This window comes from Fusarium oxysporum, chromosome 8 (genome assembly GCF_000149955.1).
Source record: "Fusarium oxysporum f. sp. lycopersici 4287 chromosome 8, whole genome shotgun sequence".
Taxonomy (NCBI): Eukaryota; Fungi; Ascomycota; class Sordariomycetes; order Hypocreales; family Nectriaceae; genus Fusarium; species Fusarium oxysporum.
The window spans coordinates 213,531-222,222 of NC_030993.1; the positions used below are offsets into that span (position 1 = coordinate 213,531).

An 8,692-nucleotide genomic window follows, 5' to 3' on the forward strand; every position below is an offset into this window, starting at 1 on the left:
GCGAAATTGGTATTGGTGCCAAGAACGCTACTGTGCCTATCTATTCCGCCGAGATGGCCCCTGCTCGAATTCGAGGTGCTCTCGTCATGTTCTGGCAGCTTTGGGTCGTCATTGGTAAGGCGCCTCTCCCATTCTCTCAATCAGGCCGGAGTACTAACAGCAATAGGTATCTTCCTCGGTTTCTGTGCCAATGTCATCGTCAAGGATATCGGAGATATCGCCTGGCGTCTGGAATTCGGCTCTGCTTTCATCCCCGCCTTCCTCCTCGCTGTTGGCATCTACTTCTGCCCCGAATCTCCTCGCTGGATGATGAAGCACGGCCGCATCGTCGATGGATTCGTCTCCATGTCCAAGCTTCGAGCTCACCCCATCATCGGTGCTCGCGATTACTACTACTCTTACATCATCTACCACGAGGAGCTTCGCGAGAATGCCGGCGCTGGTTACTTTGCTCGTCTTTGGGACTGCTTCGCTGTTCCTAGGATTCGACGTGCCAACTACGGCGCTAGCACTGTCATGTTGGCCCAGCAGATGTGCGGTATCAACATCATCTCTTTCTACAGCTCTAGTATCTTCCGAGAGGCTGGTTACAGCCACGACGAGGCTCTGTACGCTTCTCTGGGTTACGGTGCTATCCAGGTCGTCTTCACTATTCCTACTCTCTTCCTGATTGATACCAAGGGACGACGATTCTTGACTTTGGCTACCTTCCCTTTCATGTGCATTTTCCTTCTCGCTGGTGGTCTCTCACTCCTCAACAACAGCGACAACCGAGCTGCCAACATTGGTCCCGTCGTTCTGTTCGTCTACCTATTCACCATCGCCTACTGTCTGGGAGAGGGACCTGTCGCCTTCCAGTATTCAGCCGAGGTCTTCCCCACCATCCAGCGAGAGCAGGGTATGGCTTGGGCTGTCTGCATCAACAACACCTTCGCCGGTGTTCTTGGCTTGACATTCCCTCGTATGAAGACTGTCATGACACCCACAGGAGCTTTCGGCTTCTATGCTGGACTTAACCTCATTGCCTGGGGTATGATCTTCTGCTTCGTTCGTGAGACGAAGCAGATGACCCTTGAGGAATTGGATCGTAAGTTTTCCCCAATATAATACCAATTAGATACAGTTACTAACACAACATAAAGAGGTCTTCTCCGTCCCTACAAAAAGCTTCTTGTCTCATGAGACAAAGGTCTGGCTGCCTTATATCTTCAAGCGCTATGTCCTTCGCAAGGACATTCCGCGTCCTCCTCCCATTATTGAGAAGGGCGAGAAGACACTCGCATAATTGGTGGAATAGCTTGGGCTGCTGTCATGTATATAAGTAGCAAGTATCCTGAGTCAGGCGGTGGATAATCCATAGTGTAATGGAACCATGAAGTAACATCATATGCCAAAACCGGACCAGAACAACATAAGTCCGCGACTGGATAACACCTTTTAATCGTAACTGCAGCCAATAGGAAACACAATTGGTACCTGTAACTGCAGGGCCTTCAGTATGTTCATAGGTTGCTGGGCTCTCATTAGCCAGAATCACGAGCTGTCACGAGCATTCTTTCTGAAAAAGTAACCCCTGCCAATTTTGAGTTCAAGCTGAGCCTCGTTACGAGTCGCGAATATAGTCAACCACGTAATGCGACTGTCCACTTCTTGTTCTGTTTAGGAAGGCCAAGTACGAAATGACGACTAAGCAGAGTCGGCGGGATGAGGTCTATCCCACTGCCCCTCCGAGCCGCGCGCGTCGATAATCAATCGTGCTTCTCATTGGAGGAATCGTACAAACATGGGGCATCACGTAATCCCGGCACTCATATAAGCCATCATGCGAGATCGGCATTAACAAACTCTATCCACGATTTTGGTCGGAAACACCGTCGCGGTATTTCCGACTGAGATTGAGTTATGTAACGTAGGCTAAATCAAGTTTTCGTATCGGGGAACAATTGTATAAATACCCAATGCCCGTTCATCAGTTCATACAAGTCCAGAGCATCATCTTCTCACCATTCAAGCCTATCAATATGAAGCACTCTTTGTTCTCGCTCGCCTTTCTGGCTAGCTCTGTCATGAGCTATGACCAAGTCCTCGGATTTAACGAAAAAGTCGAGGTCGAAACAAGAAGCCTCGATGAGATCTACAAAGCTGCCTTGAAGGAGGGAGACACCGTCACCCTCTGGCACGGCGGAGATGCAGTCAATCAACAAGCCGGTCTGAAACAAGCTTTCGAGAAGCGTTTTCCCGGAATCAAGCTCAATGTCACTGTCGATCTCTCCAAGTACCATGACGTCAGAGTCGATCAGCAACTCGCTGCTGGTGGAAAGTCAGTTTACGTCGACAGCGTGATCCTGCAGACCTTGAACGATTACCCGCGCTGGGCTCAAGAGGGCGCTTTGCTCAACTACGCCCCCAAGGGCTTTGATCAAATCGATCATGCTTTCAAGGATAGCACGGCGTATTGGTATGGAGTGTATATCTTCTTCTGGGCCAATGCATGGAACACAGAGAAGCTTCGCGGTATTAAGGCACCCGCAGAGTACACCGATTGGCTTCGACCTGAGTTTAAGAACAAGCTCGTCCTGACTTACCCCAACGACGACGACGCGGTTCTGTTCGCCTTTTATCTCATGTAAGTTCCTCACGTCTCTCACGGCGACCCAAGCTGACCAGTTTCCAGCATACAAGAGTACGGAGCTTCCTGGTTCGAGGATCTCCTCAAGCAGAACCCTCGCTGGGTTCGTGGAACGGCAACTCCCGGCGCCATCATCAGCCAGAAGAACGCCACCGAAGCTGCCTACTTCGCTGCTGGCGGAGGTTTCGGCGAATCCAAGCCTCTCAAATTCTCCCAACCTACAAAGGGTAAATATGTCTCTTGGTCGCAATATGCCGGCATTCTCAAGGATGCCCCTCACCCTGAGGCAGCCAAGCTTCTTCACAACTTCATCCTTAGCGAGGAGTACCAGACTGCTATGGGTACTTGGTCTGTTCGTCGCGATATCGCCACCCCAGAAGGTTTCCCGGATCTTCGCAACGAGACTGCTACCAACCCAGCTGAGTTTGCGCGATTCATGAAGGACCGTGGCTTGGTTGAGAGACTTCGATTTTGGTTCGAGGCTCGTATTGGTACTGCAAAGGGTGTTGATCCTATCAACGATCCTATTAACCAGGGGTAAATGGAGGCTTCTGGTAGTTCCGAGTCACATTTGTGTTTTTCTTTCTTGTTACCTAGCTAGCAGACCGTGTCTATTGTACATACTATTCAAAGTCAGCTGAGTGTGTTTTTAGTCTGCATTTCAATTACATATCTTCTTACAAACAATAAACAACTAGGTTTAGAAGCGACTTTCGTTGAGATCAACTGCACGCAGCAGTGAGTATGAGAAAGAGGCGACAAACACAACTCAATGACAACCTTGGTCGAGTGTTGTACATGAGAGTGCGACAAGCTACTTTCTTTCTGCTTGAGACATAGAGCTCATGTTGTTCGCGCTGCGTATCTTGACTAATAGGACGTCTTCTACCGCCAAACTCAATAATGATTCCAATACAGCTCGCATGCCTTTCCAATCTGGGCAAGATACTGTCATCTGCGACGTTTCATTCTTGCACTGCCCTCTCCCTACCAAAAGTTGCGACAGGTCATTGACGTCGCGATAGCAGCCAAGTCTTGGAACTTGACACAGCAAACGTTCTGGAGCTTGGGGTAGCAGTTATGACGCTTTGACATAGATGGAACCGCCTCTTCTTCAGAGTTAAGCTATGAGCGTCTAATTCTTAACTTAATACTTAGGCAGAAGAAAGCTGAATGTGTCAAGCCCAAAAAGTGGCGGTGAAACGTTGTCAAAACGGGGCGCCAAGTGGCTGTTTCAGCATCGTGAGACTCCTGGTGGAGTGGACTCGGTGGAGTGAAAGCCGAGATCTGCCGGCTCGGCACTCGGCCGAAAAGATTAGGTGCACATGGATTCGCATCCAGGAAGAATAAACTCAAATATGTCTAAGAACTTAGAATAACGCATGAATTGTTTATAAACGACAGAATGTGTTTGCATAAACAGGAAGGTTTATCACTGCTCACATCCACATTAGCAACAGCATATCACTTTTCAGGAATTAAATAGAATCAAGTAGCGCAACCATGACATAAGCAACGAATAAACTGCAAATGATGAGAAGAACAATAGAAGACATCAATACTTCGGCTTAGCCGCCATCGCTTCTCCTTTGGTCTTGGTCTTTTGTTCACGAAGAACTGCGCCTACCTGGTACTCTTCGTTTCCGGTTTCATCACCAAAAACACGAACCTACTAGCGCCGATCAAAGAATATTCTCTCGCAAACAAAGCCATTAAAACTCTTCGCTAATTGCGCGTTAGTCCCAGGGTTGATCTCTATTAATAATACGCGGCGGCCGACGTGAGGAATCACGAGTTCAAACGTCTTGGTGTTTAAAAACCTCGACACAGACAAAAAAAATCTGACAAACCAATCGCATTCACTAAAAAAGCCAAGAATTCTCCGAATTGTTAGAGCTGAGAGTTTCACGTGTCAGTTTTCTGGGTGCAACGTTAGATCCGTAGGGGGTCTGAGCGAAACATGAAACACCAAGAATTTTGAAACATGGGTGAGCGACTTGAGACTCGTGAACTGAACAGAATATGTGATTGTGAGAGGCGTTGAGACAAATGGAAACGATGACCTGAAGCTGAGGATGGGGTTTCTCGTGATGCGATTTGATGATCGCGGATGATCAGCACTGGGGAGGGCATGGCGAGCCGACAACCGAGGAGTTTGGTATCAAACATCAAAACTGATGATATAGACGATAATTTGTATATAAGAGTATGTTTGTTCGACATCTTGGAAAATAATCCAACAGCATCTCAATCATCTTCTCTTCTCTTCACTTCCTTTCTAAGAAAGCCTCAAGTTAGCCCTGGCGGCTCAGTTTCAGCAACACAAACTTTAATAATCTTTTTTGATCTATACAACATTCAAAATGCATTCTCTTGCTATTGTCTCCGCCTTCTTCGCCATGGCTTCTGCTCATGGAGTCGTTCTCTCTGTTGAGGGAGCTAATGGAGTTACCATGCCTGGTCTTAGCAGTAAGTTGCTATCTCACCTGGTAGCAGATAACAGAATCACTAACAATACACAGTTGCTGACGGAACTCCTCGTGATTGCTCAAGCAACCGATGCGGTTCTCAAGCCGACACCTCCATCATTCGCGATCGTGAGATCCGCAGTGGAGAAGCCAGCGCTCTGGGCAGGACCCAGGGTAACGGACCTGTTGACGCCTCCGTCATGATCTCCAACTTTTTGGGCAGCGGAAACGCTAATAACGTCCCTACCAACAACGGCACTGAAAGTGCTACTGGTGTTGAGGACGACTTGTCCAACTTGCCCAAGGGTAACAACCAGGACAACAACAACAACCGACAGAGGCGTCAGTTGGGTAACTTCTTGGGTGGACTCTTCGGCGGTGGCCGCGGAGGCGGTGGTGAGAAGACAGAGACAGCCGAGGAGACTAGCGTTGCAGCTACGGCTGGAGAGGGAGCCAGCAAGGGCTTGCCGACGGCTTCTGATAACGGCGAGGTTACCATGACTTATAGACAGGTAAGTTTTATCCATCTTTCGTAAGTTCCTCGACTAACTCCCTCAGATCAACCAAGACGGTGCCGGTCCAATGACAGCTGAAATTGACGCTACATCCGGTGGCACTGACCCTGATGCCTTCCAAACCGCAGAGGTGACCCAAGATGTTCCTGGAATCGGCATCCAGGGTCTCTCTCTCGCTACCAACACCGATTTTCCTCTCAAGGTCCAGATGCCCCAGGGCATGACCTGTGAAGGCTCTGTCGGCGGCGCCAACAATGTCTGCATCGTTCGTGTTCGCAACGGCGCTGCTGCTGGTCCTTTCGGTGGCTCTGGTGCTTTCACCCAGTCTGCTGCTTCACGAAAGCGTGCTATTGCTTTCCGTCTCAAGAAGCGCATGGAGATCGTCCGCTACTAAGTGCTTGATGAATATGTATTAGAGACACTGGAAGTTGAGAAGATAGTTGAAGATGGTTGTAGATAGTAAGGGACCTGTCTCTTAGTAATACATGTATCATTACTCCTCTACTAAAGAATGCTTGAGGACTCTCTAGCTTATGTGCTTATGCCGCTACTAACATATTGCTCTCGTATATTGTCCTTCCATGCCTCAAAAGAAATGGATGGACCTACCAAGGTCTTTGACCTTGGAGTATGTCGCGATAGCCTCCTCCTGTCGTTCTCCACCTTCCCAGTACTTGTATCCAAGACTGTAGATGACTCGTGCTAAGATTCCTTTGTGGCCTCGCTCGTTTTGCCATTCTGTTTCCTTCACAAGCTTATCAAGCACCGTCTCAAGGTGACTGAGAGACTCCTCCTTCGATTCGATGACTCGGGACAGTGCGTAGGAGGCGACCCAACTTTCTGGATTCATCTCCAATACCTTTCGTGCTCTCTCTTCTGCAAGTGACTTGGGAATTTTCTCACCTGCCACATAAGAGAGAAGTAGTGATGCTTGGGCCTCCCATGTTGAGCCTTTCTCCTGGAATTTGAGCATCTCTTGTGCCCAATCTTCCAGCCAGTGGATATCTGCTGAGGCCGGGCTATGAACGGAATCTACGTCTTCACCATCTTCTGTCTTCTTCTCCTTGTCATCTCCTGGGGCTGTCTCTGTTGATTGATTGCCATCATTTACTTCCTCACTTTTATCAGTAGGGGATTTGTCCTAGAAAGCTGTTATTCGTTGCAATGTTACTCCATGATGAGAAAAGATTGCATACCTTGTTGAGAATTGTACCAAGGAGTATATAGGCCCGAATAGCCTCCCACTGAGTTGTGTCCTTTGTAAACAAGTCTTCAGCCACTAATGTTGCAGACGAGCCGAAAAGAGCCAAGTGGCGATTGGCATTAGGTGCGTTAAACGAAGCTACCAATGCCGTGCTCTTGACATTCTCGATGACAGCAGAGTCCTTGAGCCATTTAGTAAGTGAGTCGACTCCTTGATCCGATAAAATCCATGTTTTCCAACTCGCAGGAAGATGATCCTTGGAGAATTGCACTTCATCGGCATCCTCGTGAAGCAAGTGAAAGCCAACCAAGGAGTCGAGAGCATACTGCTTCGTAAAGAGTCTGAGCAAGGCATCACCAACTTGAGCCTTGAGAGAACGGTCTGTCAGAGATAGGTCGGTCTCCTTCAGATGAACGTGGAGGTTGTCACAGGCATAGTCCAAAAGACGCTCGGTCTTTTCGTTGCGCTGATTGGTAAGGCAGCGTATACAGCGCAAAACCATAGAAGCTTGGGAGTTGTCTGGGTCTTGACAGATATAGTTACCTTTACGAGCCATCTTCAAATCGAAGAAATCATCAAATCCAAACTTCTGGTATAGGTTGCTTGGACAGATAGTTGTGAGGTAGTGCTTGATGATATTAACCTCGGCAGGTTGTATCTCCTTGAACCCACTGGAACTTTCACTGTCCTCGACATCTCGTTTCTTGAGCGGAATCCTTTCTTGTATAGCACCACGTTTGTACTGAACAAGACCGGAATCGGTTGTAAAGATGGTGTACTTTGACGCAATCTTGGCTTCGATTGACATGAGCGAGGTGCTTGCTTTGGGGCCAGCTTTGAGGGCGAGTGCTGCTTCAATCTGGGCTGGTGAGAACCAAATTCGTGCATCGTTGACCCAAAGAATCATCTCATTAATCTCTGCCATCTCCTTTGGCGTGAGCTGTTGGTTTAGCTTCTCGATATCAGACTCGATCTGGTCAGGCCGTACATTGCCAGCTGATTCCAGTAGAGCATCAATCTCTTCGACATCGTTCGTTTTGGAGATATTGTCAAGGACTCGCTCGATCTTGTAGTAGTCTCCCCTCGTAGAAGACTGTAGTGATGAGAAAATCTTGGTCCTTAATTCAGAGACACCGGCCTAGACGTGTTTTTGAGGATTTCCATACTGTCCATCCGCCTGTTGATGTACAAGACAAGGTCCTTGCTGTTTGCATCGCCGAGAACGATCTTGTCCATCTTAACACCACCGGCCAAATCAATGGCGTCAAAGAGCTTTTTGTTTCCTGTCAGAAGTATCCGAGTTCTCTGAATGATCGGATTGTCGGAGAATCGTTGTAAGAAGCTGATCAGTACTTCAGCGTTGGCACCTAGCCCATCGAGTACGATATAGAATGTCACATCCATAGCTAGCAGGTCTTCGTTCTCGAGGAGAAGCTGTGTCCACATGTCCAACGCGCTGCTAAAGGACTGGGACTTCTCACAAATGCCTGCGACGCTCTTCATGACGGGATCTTCGGCCAAGGCGAGTTGACACATGACGTATCTGGAGATAATGTTGGCATCGTTGGCGTCTGTTGTGGATTTGGTATCAATGTCAAGAAATTTATGTGCAGTGACAACTCTTTTTCCCGACCCCTTCATCTTGCGTAGATGAACGACGACATTAGATGCAAGGAGTGTCTTTCCAGCCCCTTCTTCGCCCTCCAGAGCCAGGATACGTTTCGAATCTTCAGAGCCCGAAATCCAACGAGTAAAGCGAGAGTCTTGGAAAAGCCACTCACCGTGCCCTCGAGGATGTTGCCTTTGTGTCGTTTCCACATCTATCCCATGGTTCACGACCAGGTTCGATGATGGTACGTCAAGTCCAGTGCGTTGA

At 48.3% G+C, this 8,692-nt stretch overlaps 4 protein-coding genes across 4 annotated transcripts; 3 read left to right on the plus strand and 1 right to left on the minus strand.

Moving 5' to 3' along the window:
• Positions 1-53: 53 nt before the first annotated feature.
• FOXG_02710 (uncharacterized protein) lies at positions 54-1,396 on the plus strand (the record flags this gene model as incomplete). The annotated part of the gene is made up of 3 exons (XM_018380173.1): positions 54-114; positions 167-1,087; positions 1,143-1,396. The coding sequence occupies 3 exons, from the start codon at positions 54-56 to the stop codon at positions 1,283-1,285; spliced, it is 1,125 nt and encodes a 374-aa protein (XP_018236386.1). The 3' UTR covers positions 1,286-1,396.
• A 493-nt stretch (positions 1,397-1,889) lies between these two features.
• Positions 1,890-3,414, plus strand: FOXG_02711 (uncharacterized protein). Its single transcript, XM_018380174.1, has 2 exons — positions 1,890-2,626; positions 2,675-3,414. The coding sequence occupies exons 1-2, from the start codon at positions 1,959-1,961 to the stop codon at positions 3,168-3,170; spliced, it is 1,164 nt and encodes a 387-aa protein (XP_018236387.1). The 5' UTR covers positions 1,890-1,958; the 3' UTR covers positions 3,171-3,414.
• Positions 3,415-4,839: 1,425 nt separating this feature from the next.
• Positions 4,840-6,193, plus strand: FOXG_02712 (uncharacterized protein). The gene is made up of 3 exons (XM_018380175.1): positions 4,840-5,098; positions 5,152-5,609; positions 5,656-6,193. The coding sequence occupies exons 1-3, from the start codon at positions 4,993-4,995 to the stop codon at positions 6,004-6,006; spliced, it is 915 nt and encodes a 304-aa protein (XP_018236388.1). The 5' UTR covers positions 4,840-4,992; the 3' UTR covers positions 6,007-6,193.
• A 5-nt stretch (positions 6,194-6,198) lies between these two features.
• FOXG_02713 (uncharacterized protein) lies at positions 6,199-8,457 on the minus strand (the record flags this gene model as incomplete). The annotated part of the gene is made up of 3 exons (XM_018380176.1): positions 6,199-6,753; positions 6,809-7,909; positions 7,951-8,457. 3 exons carry the CDS (start codon positions 8,455-8,457, stop codon positions 6,199-6,201), a joined length of 2,163 nt encoding a protein of 720 aa, XP_018236389.1.
• Positions 8,458-8,692: the final 235 nt, after the last annotated feature.

Coding starts and splice junctions, on each gene's coding strand:
- FOXG_02711 (XM_018380174.1), top strand. CDS start 1,959: ATGCCCGTTCATCAGTTCATACAAGTCCAGAGCATCATCTTCTCACCA. Junction 2,627..2,674: donor CTGTTCGCCTTTTATCTCAT/GTAAGTTCCTCA, acceptor ACCAGTTTCCAG/CATACAAGAGTACGGAGCTT.
- FOXG_02712 (XM_018380175.1), top strand. CDS start 4,993: ATGCATTCTCTTGCTATTGTCTCCGCCTTCTTCGCCATGGCTTCTGCT. Junction 5,099..5,151: donor TACCATGCCTGGTCTTAGCA/GTAAGTTGCTAT, acceptor AACAATACACAG/TTGCTGACGGAACTCCTCGT. Junction 5,610..5,655: donor TTACCATGACTTATAGACAG/GTAAGTTTTATC, acceptor TAACTCCCTCAG/ATCAACCAAGACGGTGCCGG.